This window comes from Nilaparvata lugens, chromosome 2 (genome assembly GCF_014356525.2).
Source record: "Nilaparvata lugens isolate BPH chromosome 2, ASM1435652v1, whole genome shotgun sequence".
In the NCBI taxonomy this organism is placed as follows: Eukaryota; Metazoa; Arthropoda; class Insecta; order Hemiptera; family Delphacidae; genus Nilaparvata; species Nilaparvata lugens.
In genome coordinates this window covers 43,880,189-43,905,413 of record NC_052505.1, presented here as the reverse complement: position 1 = coordinate 43,905,413, position 25,225 = coordinate 43,880,189, and the positions used below count along the sequence as shown (strand labels likewise).

At 36.8% G+C, this 25,225-nt stretch overlaps 1 protein-coding gene across 1 annotated transcript in view; it reads right to left on the bottom strand.

Annotated features, from left to right (window-relative positions):
• Positions 1-25,225, bottom strand: part of LOC111050006 (protein fem-1 homolog B) — a 70,001-nt gene that overhangs the window by 5,292 nt on the left and 39,484 nt on the right. The window contains exons 6-11 of the mRNA XM_039421271.1: positions 24,291-24,612; positions 21,752-21,892; positions 16,816-16,944; positions 16,234-16,322; positions 14,418-14,531; positions 13,120-13,226 (exon numbers count right to left, since the gene is read on the bottom strand). Of these exons, the coding sequence (XP_039277205.1) occupies positions 13,120-13,226; positions 14,418-14,531; positions 16,234-16,322; positions 16,816-16,944; positions 21,752-21,892; positions 24,291-24,612 (902 nt within the window). The remainder of the gene's footprint in view (positions 1-13,119; positions 13,227-14,417; positions 14,532-16,233; positions 16,323-16,815; positions 16,945-21,751; positions 21,893-24,290; positions 24,613-25,225) is intronic.

Sequence of the window (25,225 nt, the reverse complement as noted above, 5' to 3'; positions counted from 1 at the left end):
TCAGTAGTTTTTGAGATATTGCAAAAGATATGCAAACAAGTGCAAATTTTTGCTTCAAAAGAGGTTAATCTGTTTTCATGGTGATTGATAGGTATTTTAAACTATTGGATTTGGTAGAATGATGAATTCTAAAGAAAAAATGTTCAGTCACTTGATAGCCTAAACTCAAAATTGTTTGAGATATTAACTCCATTTTTTGCTACCTAGGAAAAGCTTAGGTTAGGAAAAGCTTAGATTAGGGAAAGCTTGGGTTAGGAAAAGCTTAGATTAGGATAAAGCTTAGGTTATGAAAAGCAGCTTGGATTGGGGGATGCTTAGATTAGGAGAAGCTTGGGTCAGGAAATGCTTAAGCTAGAGGAAGCTTAGGTTAGAAGAAGCTTGGGTCAGGAAATGTTTAGGTTAGGGAAAGCTTAAGTTAGGAAAAGCATATGTTAGGGTAAGCTTAGATTAGGGAAAGCTTAGGTTAGAGGAAGCTTAGGTTAGGAGAAGGTTGGGTCAGGAAATGTTTAGGTTAGGGAAAGCTTAGGTTATGAAAAGGATAGGTTAGGGTAAGCTAAGATTAGGGAAAGCTTAGGTTAGGGAAAGTTTAGGTTTGAAAAAGCTTAGATTAGGGAAAGCTTAGGTTAGGAAAAAACTTATGTTAGGAAAAGCTTAGGATAGGGAAGGCTTAGGTTGGGAAAAACTTAATTTGATTTAATTTGATTTTTTTACAATCTTTCAAAGCTTCTGAATTGCATTGGAAGCTGAATAAAATGTGATTCTCAATATCGGTCTGCACTATGCCTTAAGGTGTGTACAGATATACGCGCTCCACAATCGCTCCGATCATGAACGTTATGCGAGATGTTATGCAAGGGTTCGAATGAGGTTCGAAATATGTTCGAAGGATGATCGATCCGCTCTTTTCTTATTGACTTTGCTACAACCTAACCTCACAAATGTGAAACGTTCAATCCAGCTGATCGGGTGACAAACTAAATAAAATATTCTGACCAGGGAATTGCTGGGTAGCCTAATAATACATTATGTTTATATAATAAATTTATAATGAATATTATGATTATTTCATTTATTTTAATGTTTTATTATAAAAGGTAATGTCTGTCAATGTTTCAAAAGGTGAAAAGCTTGATTGGGAGTTCTTTCTTCTAAATGCTAATATGCTGGTACCTATTATTATAAATGGTTTTATAACTTTATATTATTTAATTTAATAATTAATTATACATTTTGATAATTTTATTTGCTAACACAGAGATCGTAACTATTAACAAACATTACAAACAAACACGTTGACCACGCATGCGCAACTATTGGTTAGTTCGACCTAGGAGCTTGCCAAGCTCGACCTCTGTTACACGCTCTTCTCGTGTTCCACTCTTGCTCCCCGGTCGATCATCAATCGCTCTGCTCGAGTGACGTTCAATTGCAGAGCAGCGAAAGTCTGTATGCACCTTAAGATGCAAACATATTGAACTCTTCTGAAGCTAAAATACTACATTTTCTTGCATTTTTACAAATATATTGATAATTTATGAAGTCTCTAACCTCAAATCTATTTCAATGGATTTCCTGCAAAAATCTAAATAAGATTCAGCCAATTTAGTAGTCACTAAAATAGTAAAAAAATAATAAAATTTGAAAATTGAAAAGTATGGAGTGTGCAATTTTTTTTTATTTTCCCAAATATCTCCAACAATTTTGAGTTTAGGCTATCAAGTGACTGAACATTTTTTCTTTAGAATTTATCATTCTACTAAATCCAATAGTTTAAAATACCTATTTATCACAATGAAAACAAGTTAACCTCTTTAAAGCAAAAAATTGCACTTTTCTGCACAATTTTTGCAATATCTCATGCTTTTTTGCTCTCATATAATGATTGCACGATTTTAAAACCTATTGTAGCCATTGTTTCGTATTTAGTATTATCATTATTTATTGTAGCTTGAGAGTGCTAAGCTAATATTTGTAATTTGCCGCCAGGCCTCAGCTTGATACTTGTGGTTGCGTAGTAACCCTTTCTTTGTAATCTAGCGCAGGCAGATCAAAGATCATCCTGATGATAAGTGCTATCAGTTGATTTTATGGAATACTGATCCTACTCAATCTGCTTCAGACTTCAAGTTGACTACAGTAACATATGGAATGAGCTGCTCTCCGTATCTTGCTATTAGAAAGAAATAACCTCTTCACCAACTTGCCACTGAGGAAGGTGACTCCTATGCAGAAGCTGCTGAAATTCTGCACTCTCAAACCTTTGTTGATGATGTCATTGCCGGTGCAGACTCTGAAGGAGAGGCTTCAAGACTACAACAACAACTGATCTCACTCCTCAAACATGGTGGATTTGAACTACGAAAATGGACTTCAAATTCCAACTCAATTCTTTCCAGGCTGCCTGATGGTCACCTTCAGACTCCTGCATTTCTTCAAGATGATCATCAACAACCTCACTTCACAATCCTGGGCATCCAGTGGTCAGCATCAAATGATTGTTTTACATATAACCTCAACCTACCTCATGATACTACAACTAAACGCAAGGTATTGAGAGTGATTGCCAAAATCTATGACCCTTGTGGCTTTCTCTCTCCAGTGGTATTGTGGGCTAAATGCTTCATGCAATTACTCTGGACAAAGGGTCTAGATTGGGATCAACAATTGCCTCCTGAATTGCTGGCAATGTGGCAAAATTTCATTGACACCTCAGCCACACTCCAAGACATTTCAATACCACGAGCTCTAAAATCATTTCAGTCTAGCAATACTGAATTACATGGCTTTGCTGATGCTTCTGAACGTGGATTTGCTGCGGTGATATACCTCAGATCATTACAGAATGATACTTTTGCCAATGTTCAGTTACTTATGTCTAAAACTCGAGTAGCCCCTTTGAAAAAACTCACTCTACCACGTTTGGAATTGTGTGCTGCTCACTTACTTGCTCAGTTGACCTCATATGTCATCTCAACCTTTTATAAAAAACTAGTTCTCTTCTATCACATTATGGTGTGATTCTGCTGTAACCTTGACTTGGCTGCAGACTCCTCCTCATCGGCTCAAAACGTTTGTGGCAAACCGTGTTGCTCAAACGCAAAAACTGGTACCCTGTGACAGCTGGAGACATATTTCTGGTGAACAGAACCCTGCCGATTGTGCCTCACGTGGAATACTTCCTGCTGAATTACCTTCTCACAACTTGTGGTGGACAGGCCCATCCTGGCTACAGGAACCTCCTGACCTCTGGCCAATTCCTGCATTCACTCCTGTGGAACTCACTGAGACTGATGAAAGCAAACCTCTATCGCCCGTCACTCTTATTGCTACTGCGCCTCAAGAATGGGATCTACTTCACAAATTCTCTTCATTCAGCCAACTTCAGCATGTTATGACATTTTTTCCAAAAAACGTGACATTTTTTCCAAAAACGTGACATTTTTTCCGAAAACCGTGACATTTTTTCCGAAATCGATGTTCATCAAATTTCAAAAAAATACACCAAAAATGCCTAAATTTTTTGTAAAAATGAGCAAAGTTATGGTCTACATCCTATGCTTCGTTTATAATACTTGTCATCCGCAGAATAGGCTTGGATCTCTCACCTCCCAGGGGAAAAATAACACAAAATGTGCAATTTTCAAGCAAATTCAAGACTCAGCATTTCTACAAGACATTGACATGTTCAAAAAGGAAAAATCTTCAACAGTATCAACTTCACTTCGCCGCCTTTCTGCATTTGTTGATGATGATGGTCTCCTGCGAGTTGGAGGTCGCTTAAATCGATCTCATCTATCAGCAGATCTTCAACATCCTGTCATCCTTCCAAAACGTCATCATGTGGTCAACCTCCTGATTGATTCCTACCACAAACAATATCTACACTCTGGAGCTCAATTAACTCAATCTCTCCTTGCACAACATGTCTAGATCCTCTCTGCACGCAGTATAATCCGCTCTCGAATTTTCAAGTGCCATGTGTGTTTTCGACATAAACCTCGCCAAGACATTCCACCAATGGGACAACTACCTCAGCCTCGAGTGACACCCTCTCGTCCTACCCTCAATACTGGAATTGATTATGGTGGTCCATTTAACATCAAGGTGCATAATCTATGCTCCACTTCTATCACCAAGGCCTACATCTGTGCTTTTGTATGCATGGTGACGAAAGCAATCCACATTGAAGTAGTAACTGACTTGTCCTCTGAAGCATTCATTGCTGCTTTGAAGAGATTTGTTTCTCGGCGTGGCCTCTGTAAAAACCTCTATTCTGACTGTGGGACAAATTTTGTTGGTGCTAACAATATCTTCCAGGCTCTTCTCAAGTCAAAACGAATCCTACTTTCTGAGTTTGCTGCTCATCAAGGCATCGTTTTCCACTTCAACCCACCTGCTGCTCCTCATCAGGGTGGCCTCTGGGAAGCAGCTATCAAGAGTATCAAACACCACCTCCGTCGTGTCATTGGTGAACAAATACTGACACTTGTTGGATTCACTACGCTCATCACTCAAATAGAAGCAATACTGAATTCTCGACCTCTTACTCCTCTGTGAAATGATCCAACTGATATATCAGCCCTAACACCAGGTCATTTCTTGACTGGATCACCATTGGTTGCCATTCCTGAAGAAGAGTTGGTAGCACTGGACTACCCTGTTTGTTTCAAGTGTACTTCAGTCTCTAGATTTGCTTATTTTTCAATTAATTAATTATAAAGTACAGTGATTAAGCATAGTGAGTGTAATTATTAAGCTGATTAGTACCTGCTGAGTGTATCCAATATTTACAGACGTGTGCTGGTGAGTTTGTCAATGTTGGATTTGGAGAGCGATTTGCACGGGAACTGTTGCTTGATTAGACTCCATTTTTGTCGCTGGTTTTCGCCTGCTTTTGTTTACACGGATTGTTGGTGTAGAATAGTGAGATTTGGGTTTGTGATTCCATTGAGCGAAAATCGAGATGAGGCCGGCACGTGCGGCTTATCTGTCGCTTGGCTCTCAATCAGCTGTTCGTTTCGTCTCAATCAGCTCAATCAGCACGGGTTTCGTTGCCAGGGCGACCGCTGACGCTAAATCGAGAGCATCTGGTCAGTTAGCTGTCAGTCTTTCGTGCCGCCAAACTTTGAATTGGGAAGTACGCGTTTGCTGGCTGTTTGTCTTTCTTTCATACTGCGTTTCAATACTTTTAATCATGTCGAATTTCAATCCGGAAAGTTCTTTACTAGTTTGTCTTTTCTCTCTGGCCTTCTGAGATGTTATTAGTATTATCATCCTTCCAATCCCTGTTACCTTGTTTGTAACCTGTGTTTCTCAGGAGCTTCCTTTTCTCGACCTGCCACGAAAGCTCTCTTGGCGTTTTCCTTTATTCCTTCTTCACCTATTCCTTATAATAAGACAATTTTATCATTTCAAGGATTCAAATCAATTTTGCTTCTCGTTTCACATCGGAATGCTCACCAGACGGGCTCGGAATAATCTGACTAGACAAACTTGCGAGGAAGGAATACATCTAAGCGAGGGCTTAATGCACGAAGAAGTGATTGACTTCGCTATTCAAATCCATAGTGCACTGAGTATCATATCTTCTCGACACTCAAGTGAAGATATCATAGACGTCGTTCCCCACCTTGTTAACATTTTGAATCGTCTGGACGCTTGTCTGAAGATAAATAGCGATCTTCAAATGGATCTGACTGAGATTTCATCTGAAAATTCTCATTTGAAAAAGAGATTAGAGGACGAAAAAAGGAAGAGAACTTTATGTTTAGATGTCTCTTTGTCTAATGAAGAGAAAGCAGATAACGAAATTAGTGAACTTAATTCAAAGCTGAGTTCAATGATGACAATTATTGACGATTTAAAGGCTGAAATTTGTCCAAAGGATGCGATCATAAATTTATTGAGTCATGATGCTCAAATTTCATCAGAGAAACTGTCGAAATTGGAATCAGAGTTCAGTTTGATGAAAAGTAATAGTTCGTCTTATACTGATTCCACAAGTCATGATGATTTTATGAAGCCGAAAGATAAAGTAAGAACAAGGCCCTATGATACTAGTCCTATAATCTTGAATAATCGATTTTCTCCTCTCTCCTCAAACGAGTCGTTAACATCCTCGTCTACATCGAAAGCACTAAGAGTGAAGGCACAAGTGCATGAAGCTGCTACACCTGAAAAAGAACTTAGAAAACCCTCCTTGAAAGTGAGCGAAGCCAGTCACACTGGGAAGAAAAGGAGATTGACTGTATTGTCTTGCAGTCAAGGCAAGCAGCTTAGCAAGTACTTGCAGCAGTTGGATGACGAATTCGAGATATTTGTCTATACTAAGTCTGGTGCCAAGCTGAAAAATGTTATTCAGGATGGACTTCAGTTTGTTCGAGATTTTACTGAGAACGATGTTATTGTCATTTTAGCGGGCACTAACGATACTCATTTGTATGAGCCATATCAACTGACTCTTCTACAAGGGATGGATGCTCTACTCGACCTCGATATCAATACCAACATCGTTGTGTGTGGTGTTCCGTGCCGTTATGATGCCCCTACTCGGAATGATGACATTCAGCATTTCAACTCCTGCATCTCTCGAATGGTGCACAACTATGATGGCGTAGCCAAGCTCCACTATTTGGATATCAACGTCTTCCTCCAGAGAGCTCATCTCACGAGACATGGCCTACATCTCAATAGACAAGGGAAAAGACTTCTCTCAAAAAAATTGTCAATATTCATTAAGCAGAAGGTGATGAATGGTGTTGTAAACTATTATTCTCCAGTTTCCGTTGTAAAACAGGTTCCCTCAAAAGTGCAGGTGTTTAAAAACTGGGATGTGCCGGTATCTCCTGTGATTCAACTAATTGAATCCTTCCCTGTTACACCCCCTCTGCCAAATTCTCCCGTATCCTGCAGTCCTGAGCCTATTGGAACAATACCTACTGCGATGAATCCAATAGATCCTACTTTGCCAGTGAGCTCAGCTGATACATTGATAAAGATAACCCATTCAGGTGTTCTGGATTGTTCTCTCCTGACAAATTGTAATCGGGATACTGCATTGTCGATCATGAGTACGAAGCACATATCAGTAGTTTTTTAGTATAGATTCCCCACCCTCACCCACTATGGGCAATGCGAAAGTGACACAGAATAATAATATTGTTAACTTAGCTCACTCTTCTGTTAATCCGAAATTTACCGCACCTAAACAAAACAACTTTAATACATTTCAGAACGGAAAAATTGCAATTATGCATCAAAATGTCCAGCATTTGCCATCACGGTTAGATCTGTTGAAAATTAATTTGGAAGAGATAAGACCGGATATTCTAGCTATGTCTGAACATAAGATGTCAGAAGGTGAATCAGCATTGTTGAATATACCCAATTATAAGATTATCTCTAAATATTGTAGATGTAATAAGGTGGGGGGTGGAGTCATGATTCTTGTGAATAAAGAGAGAGATTTAAAAAGTAAAAGTGTAAATCTACCAGCAATTAACTTAATCACTAAGGAAAAAGAGTTTGAGTGCTGTGTTTCAGAATTTTCTATTGATAATAATTTCTCCTTTGTTTTGGCATGCTTGTATAGGACGCCACAGCACTGCTTTTTAGATCCGTTCTTAGATAAGTTGGAAATTTTACTAGAAATATTATGCAGGAAGTTTAAAAATGTTGTATTGGTAGGTGATTTAAATATCAATATTTTGGAAAAAATACTACTTATCATAAGTTGAATAACGTGCTGAAAATGTTCAATATGACCTATAAGATTGATTTTGCCACAAGAATTACTGAAACCTCTGAAACTGCAATAGACAATTGTATAACAAATATCGATGATAATAATGTAAAAGTGTCTGGTATTATTACTCACATTTCTGATCATGACGCTCAGCTATTTGAAATTAGGAATATCAACAGACCAAAAAATAAAAAATTAAGAAAACTTAGCCGTAAGTTTGATGATTGCAATTTGAAAATTCTTATAAGAGATTTACAGGAACGTAATTGGATAGAGGTTTACCAATCGGTAGTGAATGAGAAATATGATACTTTTATTTCTATTTTTAAATACTTTTTTGATATTAATTTCCCAAAACGCTTCAGAGATGTGAAATGTCATAAAGGAGTGTCATGCACTGATGTTGTAGACAGAAGAGATGAACTGGTCAAACTTGAGACAGAATATAGAATTACTAAGAGCGAGGATGTTAAACTTCAAATTATTAATAAGAAAAATGCTCTGAGACACCTTATTAACGTAAATAAACAGAGATTTTTCGATAAAAAAATCACAGAAGCCAGTAATAAAAGTAAAGTAACTTGGAGTATGATTAATGCTGAGGTTGGCAAAAACACAACTAATTTTTCTAATATTAGTAGTATTCTGAATGAAGGAGATCTTGTAACCGACCCCTACAACATATGTAATGTTTTCAATAACTTTTTTACAAGGGCAGTTGAAACCCTTGTAGTACCAGATATTCCAAACAGCTCTAGTCTGTTAAGTACACTCAATATACAAAATAATAATCATTTCTCCTCAAGATTCAGATTCATACAGATTTCATCACATGAATTAGCAAAAATTATAATGACTTTTGAAAGTAAATTCTCTTCTGGACCTGATGACATTCCAATGGCGATAATAAAAAAAGTTCTACCCACAATTATTAAGCCGTTGACTCATGTAATTAACTCTTCACTGATATCGGGCTATTTCCCAAAGTCTTTAAAAATAGCCAGAGTCATACCGATATTTAAGAAGGGGAATGCCAAAAGTCCTGAGTGCTTTAGACCAGTTTCTGTCTTATCAGTATTTTCAAAAATATTGGAAAGGGTGGTGTATGACCAGTTGGTAAAGTATCTAGAGTCCAACAACATACTGGACAGTGAGCAGCATGGGTTTCGATCTAACAGATCGACTATCTCAGCAGGAGTAGATTTTGTTGGGTCGATTATAGATGCGGTGGATAGGGGTGATAAGGTAATGGGTACTTTTCTGGATTTGACACGTGCATTTGACAGTGTCGATCATGATGCTTTATTAGAGTCACTCAAGGGCATGGGAGTGCTGGGGAAAGAGCTGTCCTGGTTCTCATCCTACTTGAAGGGAAGACAACAATATGTGGAATTGGAGAGGATTGATGTAACCTCTTCAATTAACTATAAAATGAAGTATCGCTCTGAGCTCAATAGTCTCCATTACGGCGTCCCGCAAGGTTCAATATTAGGCCCTTTACTGTTTCTATGTTACATTAAGGGGTTACCTGAGGTGATCCGAGGACAGGCATCTGTTTGTCTTTATGCGGACGATGCCAACATTATTTTTACGGGTAAGACAGTACAGGATGTGGAGAAATCATCAGCCCAGGGTCTAACAGCAATCAATAAATTTCTGAACAGCCGAAATCTCCTCCTTAATCCCAATAAGTCAGTTGTAGTCCCTTTCTCAACTAGGCAGTGCAGAAGTGTTTCAAGTCCAAACATTATATTAGATGATAACATTTTAGAGCATTCATCTAGCACAAAATTCCTAGGTTTGGTTATTGATGAACATTTGTCTTGGAACAAGCATGTCAATCATGTGCTGAAGAAAATATCACCAGGCCTGTTTGCTCTTAGGCGTATGACCAATGTGTGTGGGCTGAATGCTCTGAAAGCAATTTACTACGCATTGGTTCATTCCAATATAGCTTACGGCCTGTGTATCTATGGCTGCACATCGAAAAAAAACTTGGACAAAATATTAGTTCAGCAGAAAAGAGCGCTGAGAATTATCATGAACATAAAAAGGAGGGACTCGGTGAAACAAATTTTTTTTCAGCTAGGCATATTGACAGTCTATGGGCAATATGTTTTTGATGTAATAATGTACTTTAAAAAATTCACTGATTTAGAAAAGAGAAGTAGTATTTCACATAGATATAATACTAGATCCGGAAGAATAGTACAGAGACATAATTTAGAATTTTTCAAAATGAAGACAGCTTTCATGGGAGAGAAATATTTTAACATGCTGCCCCGAAATTTAAAATCCATAGAGGAGTTGACAATCTTTAGAGCCAAGCTGAAGAAATATCTGATAGGATTGTCCTTATATTCATTTGAAGAATTTTTACATATTTGATTGTGATGAATTTGTTATTGACTGTTTTGTGTGTTTTGTTATTTTATTATGTATGACGTTATTCAATGTATCTGTACATTTGTTGAATAAAATATGATTGATTGATTTTCAAGATGTCAACCTCAATCGCCTCAAACATTGGAAACTTATTGAAGCACTCCATCAACACATCTGGAAGAGATGGCTTTTGGAATACATCCATACCCTTCAACAGAAAACCAAATGGAACAAGGCTAATCACAATCTACAGGTTGGAGATCTTGTCATGGTCCATCAACCTACTCCACCTCTCACATGGCCACTAGCCCGCATTATTGATGTCTATCCAGGAAAGGATGGAGTTGTACGAGTGGTTCACTTGAAGACTCATCAAGGAACTCTGACTCGTCCATCACACTTAGTGTTTACGCTACCCTCGAACTTCGAGTAATTTTAATGCTAAGTTTGGCATACTTGTAAATAATATCATGAACTCTATTATTATTCTCCAGTTGTAGTATTATTTTTTTATTGTTGAATCCTAGTAGGATTCAAGGCCCCCGCTATGTTTCGTATTTAGTATCATCATTTTATTGTAGCTTGAGAGTCCTAAGCTAATATTTGTAATTTGCCGCCAGCCCTCAGCTGGTTACTTGTGGTTGCGTAGTAACCCTTTCTTTGTAATCTAGCACATGCGTTCAGGGGAAGCATCTCCCCCGGCTTCCATTCGTATGAAGTAAGTGCTAGGAGAAACTTCTATTCCTCTCTCGTTTAAACCGCTCTCGTTATTACCTCTTATAATTACGCTCCTATTATTACCAGTATTGTGGAAAACCTCATTCAATTCTCATGTTTCTTATTATATCTTATTATTACCGGCCGTGACAAACTGCAACTCATACCTCAACTCCTTACCGCAATTATTGTTCCACCTCATTTCTGACCTTTTACCTCAAATAGTGACATACCTAAAAGTGCTACAAGACATTCATCAACGCTACGTGTGGCCACGTTTATGCAGGCAGACCCCGATCTACTAGGACTGTTGAGTTAGAAGAACAAGTTCCTAATGAAATTTATGAACATCCAGAGAAGAGCACTACAGAATTGTCAGTGCAGTTTAATGTCAATCAATCTATTATTTGGAGGATACTAAAAGAGCAACAATTACATCCATACCACCTCCAGAAAGTTCATACTCTATTGCCACAAGACTGTATTCCCCGTGCTGGTATTTGACGATGGTTTTTAGAAAAAACTTGTTAACCCAAACTTTTTAACAACCGTTTTATTTACCGACGAGACACACTTTACAAGAACAGCTATCCACAACCAACATATTTGGGCAGATGAGAATCCTCATGCCATCAATCCTAATCGTCCACAACATCAGTTTTCAGTAAACATTTGGGCAGGAATTATAGGAGATCATCTACTTATGTTCGAACTTCCTCCCAGGCTTAATGGCATAATATACTTAAACTTTTTGAGAGAGGAGCTATTTATCTTACTTGAAGATGTACCTCTTCAGTTGCGCCAAAACATTTGGTTTATGCAAGATGGAGCTCCAGCACACTTCAGTGTTGGTGTTCGTGAACACCTGAATCACAGCTTTCCAAATCAATGGATAAGCCGAAATGGGCCAGTACCATGGCCAGCTAGGTCACCACACTTAAATCCTTTGGATTTTTATCTTGGGGACACTTGAAAACCTTAGTACAATTCTCCGATTGATACCCTTGAAGAACTCCGATTAAGGATTTTGAACGGAATAGAAATGATAAAGCAGACTCCTGAAATATTTTAACGGGTCCGACAATCGATGAAAAGACGTCTGAACATATGCATTAAGAACAACGGAGGTCACTTTGAACATCGTCTTTAGTCTTTTGGTATAAGTTTAATGTCATTAAGATATGTTACTTTCATATAAAAATAAAACTTTTCATAAAAAACCGAATATTTTATTTGCAATCAGCTACAACCTATGAATTATTAATTCTCTCCTCATGAAACAGCAAATTTTTGTGGTGTAATGTACTACATCAGAATACATTCTATTCAACTTTTATTCAAATTTAGTTTACACAGCTTACATAATTCTTTTCAGAATTAAATTCTCTTCAATTTTTATTGCGAAAAATTATTTGTTAACTGGTCATTAAAGAACGTTATTGGGCATCAAACGTAGAAGTCTGTGTTTTTCTACTTGGATTTTTTGCATATTTCAACTTTTTTCTCGAAAACTACTCACACTACAGCTTCCAGACTAGTTTCATTCAATTTTTCAGATATTTTTCCATATGTTTTTCAAAAACCAGTCCCCAAATAATTCAGCATCGGTGTATTTCTCCAGAGGAACCCTGTATAGCTCGCTAATGAAGCGTTTATGGATATATGTTTATAAGAGCTTTTTTCTTATTTTTACCTCTACTATCACGTATTAAATTCTTTCACCATAATTAAGAATCACCCAGTATAAGCAGCAGACGAAACATTTGTCAGTCATGACTCATGAGCAACCGTTCAGCCACAGAATACATACAGAATGGAAGGTATCAATCTAACCAAGACTTGAGTGCACCAAGACCACGACACATGACTGCATCATGTTCTTTGAAATTAAAACTACCGCTATATTACAATGCTACACTTTCTTTCAAGATGGCGGATTTTGGCGTCAGGATACTAGCCGACTTTCCATTCTGTGGTACATCTGTGATCACTAATCTGTGATCAGGTTTTTTACTGAACGTAAAAAAAACACGATGGAATTGATCAGTGGCTTTGAACGCAACCATTGACTTGTGCTATATATAAATGATTGAGCACTATTCGATCCAAATTTCATACATCTATATTCTAATAATATTAGTAGTCAGCTGGTTATTAGAATAGGAAATTACTAAAATATTAGCTTGTATTTCTCATGCAACAGGGTCCAGATATCAAGTAGGTCCAAATGGAGTAAAATTAATATACTTATATAATTGATAGAATAAACTTACCTGACGTTGCTACTTCAAAAGCTGTTTTTCCTTTTACATTAACAACATCAATATGAGCACCAGCTTCAACCAAACTATTTACAATTTTATGGAGAGCGATGAAATCACTGAAAACAAAGAAATGCATAACTTAATAATTGAGTGAAATAAGTGAGTTTTATGGGCTGCATTAATCTGTAAACATTAATCTTTCTGTTTTGAGAGTTGACCCTGAGGGATCGTGCTGGAGCTTCAGCTCCTTGGAGTTGGTTCCTCGCCCCCGTCTCAGGAAGTACTGGAGCCCCAGTTGCTGGCGCTGGTTCTCATGGTGAAGGGTGAACCATCGCCAACCAGGGGGAACCATAGCACACGGATGACTGTGTGACTACGTCCCTGGAAGTAGGCTCCAGACTATGAGAGGTTCATGGTTTGACTCAGTCACCTGAACCAGAGACAAGTGATACAAACAACTCACTTGTGCTATCTTTTCTCTCCGTCTCTGGGAGTAGCTGGGCTCAGTGAAGGATCTCCGGTGGAGTTTCAGGGTTAGCCAGTAAAAGACTGGATTATGGGAATCAGGGTACCACCGTCTCTGGAAGTAGCAGGCATGTGGAACTCCTATAGGCCAGACTGTGGGACTCAGGTGACGCCTCCGTTTCTGGAAGTAGCATTACAGAATGTCGAAAAACCCTTCTCACTGCACTGGTTTGGCGCCTGTGTGGTGGACGTGCAAGCGTCCACCCTGTAAGACGTATACAATTGGGAACCACGAGTATTTTTCCTGGCCTGTAGACGAGTTAGAGGATACGTCCGGGCTTGACGTACTGCCGAAACTGCACAGTGGTGGTTCCACTACAATGCAGGCTTAACTCCTCTGTGATACTCGCCTACCGACTTGGCAGTGGCGATGGGTAGTAGCTCGCGTGTCACGCCTCACCGGGATATGCGAAAAGCAGGTGCCCACTTGGAGGTGTATTAGTGTGAAATTGGAGGTGTAAAATCATGTCTGTTTTGAGACATTTTTCTATTGATTTTGAAGTCAAGTCTATTATTGATATATTGATTTTCGAAAACAAAACCATGAATCACCTGAAATGAACCATGAAATACAGAATTTATTTTTCAACAAACTAATTCTGTTGACAAACATACAATAAAACTAATCCATTCTACCAATCGAGTTATAATGAAGAGCAACAGCTCTGAATATTCTGAAGACTATTTAATAATACTATTAATCTATTTCATACAAAATAATACAACTCCTCAAGGAATGGATTGTTGGGAGAATATGAAAAATAATAAATGAATTCTCTCACCTGGAAAAATGTTCTCGAACTATCACATGTAAAGGAGTATTGCCTTCATCATCCATTGCATTAACATTAGCACCGCATTGGATTAATAATTTGGCAGTATCTGAACAAGGGAACCTGTCAAAATTGTCATCAAAACAATAAAATTGAAATTCATTGTAATCTTAGTAGAATTTAACAGAGCCAGCGCAACAACTCACTCAAATATTAACGAATTTCTCTACAATAAAATTTAAATTAAATACTACATGTTCTCAAGTCTTATAAATTCAATACATTTTTAAATTAAATTTAGTTTATATTCAATTTATAAATTCAATATAGTTCATATTGGCTTATAAATTTATTCAGTTAAAAAAATCCATAGTTCCCTTTAAAAAACGTTCTTTTTTTAAATACAATAACAACTAGTTTCGGAATGTTGGATCCATTATCAAGTTTTCCTTATAGAAAATATGGAACTATCAATACTTATAGTTTCGAGAGATTGAAAAGATTATGAAAGTTTCCCAAATTCAAGTACAGAATGACTAATTTTATATCAGTCAACCATTTAATGACAAAAACATGATAATAATTTTACACCGTCAATTTCATAGCAAAGAAGAGATAAATAATTTATAAATGAAATAATACTATAGGTCTGCAAGTTGAAGAGTTGAGGAATACTGTAGGACGTACTTGAACTTTGTACATAACGTAAATCAACTTGATTACATAATTATATCATGATGGATTTATGAGAATGATGAATGTTTGAGATATTGAGAATGAGACTGAACGCTATCAATTTTTGGAACTGAACAACATTAAAAACCAAATTAATCATGATCTATCATGATCTACAAGGTGCGCCAGAAAAACTTACTTATTTGAAAAAAATACCGCGCGGTGAATTGTTCGTGTAGAGCGATAGGAGGGGTCGCATCTGGAGGCGGAAGTTCCCAAATTTATCCTCCCTCAAGTAAGTAGCGATCGTGCTCTAGTATAAAGAGCAGCGGGTTTTCGCAGTTGAGAGCTTCTTTTCTAATGGTCGTTGCTATGCAACGTGCCTTCCGCGCTCGATTTGGAATTCCTCCTCACAGATTCGTTCCTGGCCGTAATTTGATTCTGTCGTGGGTTAACTCATTTCGTGAGTTTGGAAGTGTCGCTAAACCCAGAAACGGACTTCAACGAATCATCAGAACTCCAGAAAATATCGAAAGAGTGAGGCAGTCAGTTGTGCGTTCTCCCCGGCATTCGGCTCGCAAACACGCAGCTGCCATGGCAATTTCTGACTCCACTATTCGACGAATTTTCAATGAAGACCTTCTTTTCAATCCCTATAAATTGGCTATTATTCAAAGATTAACTGAACTTTGTTGCCGGTCAAAATGCATGTGATATGCTGATTGACAACCTGCCTGAAGACGCGATCATTTTTTTCCGTGTCGAGGCTCATTTCCACATGCGTTTCCTCAATGTGATTTTTTATAGGGTTATCTGAAATCCCTGGTTTATGTTGATCGACCACGGATCACAGCACACCTCAAGAACAACATTCGCGACGCCATTGCCAACTTAACGATTGATATACTGCAACGAGAGTATACAAATTTCAAAAATCGAGTTCATCAGTGTATGCACAATGGGGGTCGCTATTGATATGATGTCATTTTCAAGACTGCATGAAAAAAATTGAGTAATTGTATTCTCATATAAATAAAGATTGAAACAATAACTAAAGTACTTTTGTTTTTATTGACCTTTCAAATAAGTAGGTTTCTCTGGCGCATGGATATTCTCACTTTAAGGAAAATAATTAATTACAAATACTTACCTACAAACATCATTTGTATGAAATTCATCTACTGGAGTATCTGGGTTAACACAAAGGTGCAGCAAAGTCTGACCAATCCTTGATGTAACCTGCAAAAATATACATCACAAGAAAATAACCGTATCACTAGCGTTGCCTTTTTCCCAAAAATAGAAGAACCATTCATGTGTTAAGTGATTACATTAAAGTTTGATGTAAACTTTACATTATGATATGATTACTATATCTACTATATGATTACATTAAAGTTTAAATAATGTAGGCTATATTTTGGAAAATAACCTGTTTACAAAATTTGGGAGAAGAGCAGTTTTGGGCTGAGCCTATTGCTCTCTCCCAGTCATATTATGTATAATATGATTTGTAACTATATTATTAATAAATAATAAATTAAATGAATGAATAAATAACCGAAAAGAACAGAACTGCAAAAGTGTAGGTGTGTTTATGACACAAAATTGTTATTGAATTCTAACTAGAGCACTTTTATAAAAGAAAACCACTTCTAACGTTTGATTTTTCAAATTTTATTCATTGTTCTGTATGGTTTCGAGAATGTAAGTAAGTGAAAATTGGTCTTACCTGAAGCCTATTTAATTTGAATACTAGTTTACGAAGTTTGAAGTCGTCGTCCTTGCAATAATCATTATTCAGTTTGGAAGATATAACTAATACATACAAGGCACTTATCACATTCTTTTCCATTTCCTCCTAGAAAGAAGTACAATATTAATAATTGAAATTGAAACAAATATACATTTTAAATGCAAGAATATATATATTATTAATACACTAGATTAACTTCTTGCAGCTTGCTTTCCTCAATTTCGCCGTTGAATATTGAACTTTATATGAAATAACTGGACAGTGGTTCTAGTACGACAAAAAAGTCAGGGCAGGCGTTGGCTGTACTTCATTTTATATGTTTGACCCAACTAAAACAGTTTTTCAAAATACAATTAAAACCTTTGTATTGGTACAAACCGTATTGATTGTCAATGTTACAAACGCTGTTTTAGAAAATCTTTTAACCATGGAAAATTCATAAAGTGCGTTTGTAAGTAATAGTGTAGTATGACATCGCTTACTCGCTAATCCGTCCATGCCGTTGGAGCAAGAGGCGAAGGGCTGGTCAGCCTTTGACGCGGTCTCCTCATAAAAATCCAACTATGCCATCAAATGGTTTCTAAACTTCCGGTGCTTTATTTCATTCGGTTTGGTTCTTTTCTATGATGAATAATGTATAATGATTATACATAATTAGTGCAAAAATATAGTACTTTATAGTCTTTATGAGAATAAAAACGTACATCTAGCCTTTTTGCTATTCCGGCCAAGCCCCCAGTACCATAGGGGACGAAATAACGAGGTTCTACTGTATTAGAAATGGCAGTGTCTCGATTAGACCAGCTCTTATTCTACAATGAAGCTGAAAACCTAAATCAAACGCACACCTCGGCTAAACGAGACGGAATGCTTCAATTACTCTAGGTGTTCGATTATACTAGATGGTCTAAACGAAACCTGGTCTAATCGAGACATGGACTAAACAAGACGGAATGCTTCGACCCAGTAGTTCGATTGCACCAGGTGGTCTAAACGATACCTGGTCTAATCGAGACACATTCCATCCAAATCGAAGCATTCCATCTCGATTAACCCAGTAGTTCGATTATACCAGGTCGTCTAAACGATACCTGGTCTAATCAAGACACAGGACCTGGTACAATCGAGACACAGGACCTGGTATAATCGAGATACAGGACCTGGTCTAATCGAGACATGGGCTCTCAACATATATTCCGATTAGTCGAGGTGTGCGATTACACCAGGTTGTAGAATTTCGTATAGTCAAATGTGTAGATTGCTCCAGGTACCTTGTAAAATTGTCCTTTTTCGCAAAACTCTTTTTCATGCATACCTTTTCATTACCAATGCCATTCCACTATCTAAATGTTGATTAAAAGAATCAAATTTGGTACATTTCAGAAGTGATTCTAACAGTATGAAAAAATATAAATTAAGTTCACTCGTTCAGTTCTTATAAGTGGATTTAACCAATAATGTTTCAAAAATTTTGTGATACGACATTGATACAAACCTAATCAAGAAACTTTTTTATTTTCAAGGTGAGAAAGTTTCAAAATCAAGAAAGTTTAGATAAATAACTGATCTAAATTTTTTTACAACTTTTTTCTGTACGACAAACAGGTCTCTTGTTATTTACGTTCATAGAAAAGAGACAGCTAGACTGAAATTGAGCGCTGGCTGTCCAACTTGTGTGCCTAGTGCTTTCAAATCTTGTTGACTATTACCAGAGCTGTAAGCTTAGTGCTAAATTTTTCAGCCCCGGAACGCTTGATTTCTGGAGAGGGGACAGAAATACACCCCCCCCCCGGAAATTTATAAAGTTATTCATTATAAAACGGACCATTTATGCAGCTTAGCTATCAGTTTTAGGGAATATTTTCCTGATGATAGTTTTGGCCCCAGATGATAGTTGGGTTCGAAGCCCTTTCTGCTGTCAAAACATAGATGAGATTCGCGGTCTCTCAGAAGAAGAACAAGATCAACTTGTGGATTTATCTAGCTGCATTGAAATGAAAAACCATTTTTATGGTAACTTGCTTGTAGACTTTTGGGCAACAGCACGTAAGGACTATAAAGAACTTGAAATGAATTCTTCCGTTTGCAACGACTTACCGTTGTGAACAAGCATTTTCATCAATATGTTTCATGAAAAACAAGTTTAGGGATCGACTCGACTTGAATGTGTAAAGTTTGGAGCCTGAAATCTCAGGAATTAAGAACTAGAAAAACAAATTCAACTTATTTCATTGAAGAAGTGAAAAATTATCATGACACAGTTATGATTCCTCATTGGACCCAGTCCTCTTCATTTCCACAACTTATTTGAACTGAGGGACAAGGATCGTATTATCGTTATAGAAACCAAGTTAGTAAAACGATTTCCTCACTGACTTGACTATAACACTGCAATAACACAAAAATTATTATGAATGCAAACAAATCATGACCATTGTGTTTTTTACTTTCCTTTCCCTATTACCATAGGTGAGGAAAGTATTGCTTTCCAAAAAAATTTAAGGTACCCTAATTTCATGTTTTCTATACGTTTCAAGGTCCCCTGAGTCCAAAAACATGATTTTTGGGTGTTGGTCTGTGTGTGTGTGTGTGTGTCTGTGAACACGATAACTCCATTCCTAATTAACCGATTGACTTGAAATTTTGAACTTAAGGTCCTTATACCATGAGGATCCGACAATAAGAAATTCAATAAAATTCAATTCAAAATGGCGGATAATGGTTGAAAAACCATATTTTTCACGGTTTTCTCGAAAACGGCTCTAACGATTTTCTTCAAATTTATACCCTAGATAGCTATTTATAAGCCCTATCAACTGACATGAGTCTCATTTCTGGGAAAATTGCAGGAGCTCCGTAATATTCCTGAGAATAATGAATTTTGTTAAATTTCTATCACGATTTTCTCAAAAATGACTTGATCGATTTTTTTCAAATTCATACCCTGTATAGTTATTTATCAGCTCTAGCAACTGGCATCCTCCCTGGGAAACTAACAGGGGGTCCACCCCATCCTTGAGAAATTTACTTTGTAACCTCCTTCTCGTGCGTGAGGTAGGTAGGTAGAGCAGTTTATTCAAAAGAACACATGTCGATATTTTATTTGTAGAACAGCTGTTTTGACAACTTTTAAAAAATCCTCAAATTTCATAATTCAAACAAAGGAAAATGTACTCTGAAAACAATAACAGTAGTATAATCATAGTTTTAATTATTTAGCCGCCAATCGGCATAATGTTATTCCCCGAAATTATCCTCTTTTAAGAATGAGGCTTATAGATCAATGAGCAAGGAAAGTTGTGTGAGTGTACCACACCAGATTTTTTAAAATTATAACCGCTTACTTATTTTCACGTTATTCAAATAATGATAATATTAAAAAACTATTCTTTTCTCGAAATTTCAACTTTTTCTTATAGAATTAAATTATCAACTGTGAGTTTAAGAAGTAGGGGGGTCCGTGTAACTATAATAAATGGATGAGGGTGCACTTTAAAAATCTTGTTGGGAACCCCTGATATACATGATCTACTACTATAGATAGGAAACACGTGATAGGAAAAATCACGTGAAATACTAGCAGGTTACCCGTGCTTCGCTACGGGGTCTCAGAAATTCCGTTGAGAATGAGGATATTTGTGAGAAATATCTAATCGCTGCATGCACGTTGTTAGAGAATTTTATATATGACAGAATCGCCAGTAGTGGTGTTTTGTGGAATTCGCGATAAAAATTTACATTTAACCTGGGGAAGGATGGTGCTTCTGAATGAAAACTGTTAAATGAGTACCATCACATTTTTAATTGTGGAAATCCTGCTTTAATTAGTTGTTAGTAATTACGAATCCCATGCATTCCCTATGTCCAAATATGAATTATTGTTTTAAAGGAGAAAATGGTGGATCTCAGCTTCAAATTTAAACTTTACTTTCATTCATTTGTCACTCTCCTTTCCAGGAGAAAACAATATTTTAACCGCCCCTGATGAGGGTAGAAGATTTTAGTCCAATAGAAGATTGGACTATTTTTATCAAAATTAGGGAGAGAAACAAATTTGTTTTTATCCTGATAATTCTCTCCCAATCATTAATTTGATATTGTGATTGTGGAATGTAATAAATAAATAAGATATCTAATTATTACTTTAAAGGAGCCATGGGAACTTGATAAACATTTTAAGAACGAAATAAGCTGTACATTTAATCAAAGTATTATTCCTACTGAAACTACCTGCCAATAAGATTCTGCTAACTTTATAAATTTTACTACAACAAATGATTACAAATTAGGGTCTCGGTCGAGTGAAAAGTTTTATAAGAAGCTAGAAATCCTGCAATCTATGTAAAAATTTTGGCACTCACTCCCACCGTAATCCCAAAACACAAGACGCTCATGCTTATCATGATGCCGGATAATTATTTCTAACTAACTTTACTTTTTGCAATATGGTTTTTGATGCGCTTAGTAACTCGGTTGTTTTAAGACTGGATTCCGTCCGGATAACTTCCCCCTCTCCACGTCAGTGTGCCAGGAGGTATAAGTGCTGCTTGTGGAAGAGTCGGTTTTCACGAGATTCGGCAAGCAGGTTCTTGCCAGGTCTGCAATATTCCTCTGTGAGAATATCTACAGGCTACCAAACCTGTCTCCGCCGTTTCCTTGCCTCATGGAGCTGTCACATCCGTGAGAACTCGCAAATATCCCTGAATCTGTTGGTTCTCAGGGTCGTATAGACATAAGTTAGCAGAATCTTATTGTCGCTGCAATAATACTACTTACTCATTAAGTAAACCCAAAAAATCAACCAATAAAATAAGTACTTAATCTATGTACTAATCTAAGTACTTATTAATAATTAAATTCTACCCATGTCACAATATAATAAAATGCAATAAAATTGAGTAATCATGCTCACCCTCAATTGAGCTTCTTCATTAGACGTGCAAGTTAGCAATTTTTCTTTGTTCCTTTCTAGTTCTAGTGCTGCCGCCTCTAAAACTTTCTCTATGTAGTAAAAACTAATATCGACACCAAGATGAACCATCTGGCAGAACACCTGCAATTAATAATTCATATTTGAATATGATAAATCTGCGAGCAGTAAGTCTCTAAACAACAGATACAATAGGAATATGGGAGTAAAGCTGCGTTCACACCAAAGTTATTGACAAAATGTTTATTTTTCCGTCCTTATAGATCCTATTAGATTGAACGGAACTTGAGAAACACATATGTTCATCATGTGTATGATAAGTTATGTTCAATCTAATAGAATCCATAAGGACGGAGAAATAAACATGTTGTTAATAGCTTTGGTGTAAACGCAGCTTAATAGTGCTTCTTGATCAGTCCTTGAAAAAACACTTGAAAAATGAATTTGAAAAAACATGGACCAAACAGTATTTATAGCAAATTTCCACTTCAGTTAGTGCAAGGAAAATAATTGATTTTTAAACAAAATATTGATTTGACCAACGCCTATTATGTGGATAGTCTATGCTTCCAAAGACATTAAAATAATATTGGATACTCTCATTTCATTCGTTTATGAATATCAATAAACATTATTCCACAAGATTTTCATTTTAATAGTAGGATCATTGATGTCAGATCATTTTGTTTCTGTCAATAGTCATATTTCAAGTTTTTTTTAATTGAAACATTATATAATAATTTTAATCCTATTAATGTATTTGTAACTTGAGGTCTCTTCAATACCAGTTCAATAAAAAAAAGATGATAGGGGATTTGAATGTGATTTTTTAACCCTTATTTTATAAATTATATGGGATACCAGTTTAATAAAGAATATGGGGGATAGCGATTTGGCAACTTCCAAGCAAATCTTTTAGCAATTAGCTCGAATGTGTCAATTAGTTGATCTGTATTTGAATTTGTTCAAATTATTGATACACGATAAGGTAACATATAGAGGTTCCTTCAAGTAGATTTTTATATTAATAGCTTGAGATCTGTTTGAAACAAACTGACCTTGAAAGTATCAAGTGATCCTAATCTATATATCGCTAAACTTGGTGTATCATATGGTAGAGAGCAAAATATCCACTTGGCTGTTCTACGAAATATTCTGAGCCATATTTATGAATATAAATGCAATATGTAACAAAACCATGCTTAGCTAACAACTTGTAAAATAAGTATAATATACCTACGTTAAGGAGCAACTTGTAAAATAAGTATAAGGTGCGCCAGAGGAACTTACTTATTTGAAAAAATCCCGCGCGGTGAATTGGTCATGTAAAGGGGCAGGAGGGGCGCATCTAAAGGGGAAAGTTCTCAAGTTTATCCTCCCATAAGTAAGTAGCCATCATGCTCTAGTCTAGAAAGCAGCGGGCCTTCGCAGTTGATAGCATCTTTTCTAATGGTCGATTACTTGTTGTTGTAACAAACACGCAGCTGCCATGACAATTTCTGACTCCACTGTTCGACGAATTTTCCATGAAGACCTTCAATTTCATTCCTATAAATTGGCTGTTGTTCAAGAATAGACTGAACGCGATTTTGGCGCCATGATGCATGTGATATGCTGATTGACAACCTGCCTGAAGACCCGGCATTTTTTTCAGTGAAAAGGTTCATGGGATTTTTTATGGGGTTATTTGAAATCCCTGGTTCATGTCGATCGACCACGGACCATAGCACACCTCAAGAACAACATTAGCGACGCCTTTCTTTCATACCGATTGATATACTGCAACGAGTGGATACAAATGTCAAAAATCGACTTCATTAGTGTATTATCAATGGTGGTCGCCATTGATCTGTTGTCATTTTCAAGACTGCATGAAAAAAATTGAGTAATTGTATTCTCATAAAAAAAAGATTAAACCAATAACTAAAGTACTTTTGTTTTCATTGACCTTTCAAATAAGTAAGTTTCCCTGGCGCACCTTGTAGATTGATAGGTTATTGATATTGCTGAAAAATCCATCCATTCACTTTAGTAAAATCATAGAGTAAAAATAGCACAAGTAGATATCCCATGGTATAGGTCGTTTATTTTCAAATTTCAAGCCGATTTTTTTGTTTACTTAAGCCGTTTATGTCTACTACTGTGTCTATTATTACTGTTTTGTTGGGGTGAGTGTGTAAGAACGGCACAGTATTAGAGACTACCAGCATCATCACATAGTTTCACGGAAGAGAAGTAACTGGGACTATCAGTTTGAGTTGACAGTGAAAATTGGAACATAAATGCCCCCCTATGCCTATACCATGCGGAATATCTACTTATGTTATTCTTTTCTCTATTGTAGAACTAACTTCAAACTTCAATATTGGTTGAATGGGAAGCTTTGATGCTATTTAAAAGGTATGCTGACTGTTTAGAGAAATCTCACTATGAAGATGAATAATTGATGAACGTCCATTACAGTAGACTTTATAGGCTGTGAATAACAAAGAGTGATCAAAGGACTTGGAACTAAACTGACCTGACCAAACCTCAAGAGATCCTTGTAAACAGACGCATGGTTGATCTGACAGAGATGGAGCGCATGCAGCCACAGGTCGAGGCAGCGGTCGAAGCGAGCATTGTCAGCGAAGACGGCGCCGCGGTAGATCACAGAGTGAGGCACTTCCGGGTTGCACTGGCCCAGGATTCGCTCTCGTATCACCAGCGACTCCATGTGTAGCGCCTCGCTGTTCGAACGAATCGATTCCAGCTGCTGAAGCGTTTGAGACTCCTGCCAGTTGTCGTAAGCATGTATCGGCTCGACTTCCGGCTTCAGTATCGGATTCTCATCATCCAGGTACCTAAAATCACATCGGATTTTCATCATCCAGGTACCTAAAATCATATCGGATTTTCGTCATCCACCTAAAATCACATTACACATTCATAAATCATTTATTCATTTAAAATTTGAATATATTCATCCATTTGTACAAAAACACTCATCATTAAAATTATATTGGAAGAGTTAAAACGGACAAAACATTTGATATTTCTATCCCTAAATTTGGATTAATATCAGTAATTGAATTCGAATGGAAATCAAAGTAATTTGGTTTAAAGTGGCATCGAATCAGATGACATATTGAAATTGAAATTTTGTTTATTCAGATTTGAACACATCTTATTATTTGAGCAATTAAATATATGATAAATAGTCAAATAATACTTAGGTACCAAAGATATGAACATTTTTTTAAAGATCAGGATGTGTTAGAAATGGAAATCGCTCAAGTATTTAAACTTTATGATATAATAATAATAATAATATCGAGTGACCTGGCTGGCTCAGGTCTGGTGTCAGAGTTTTCAGGTCGCAACTGATCAATTTCAGGGCCTCTGACATGACCTAACGACTACTTTTTAGGCAGCCGGGACCGACGGCTTAACGTGTCCATCCGATACACGGGAGTG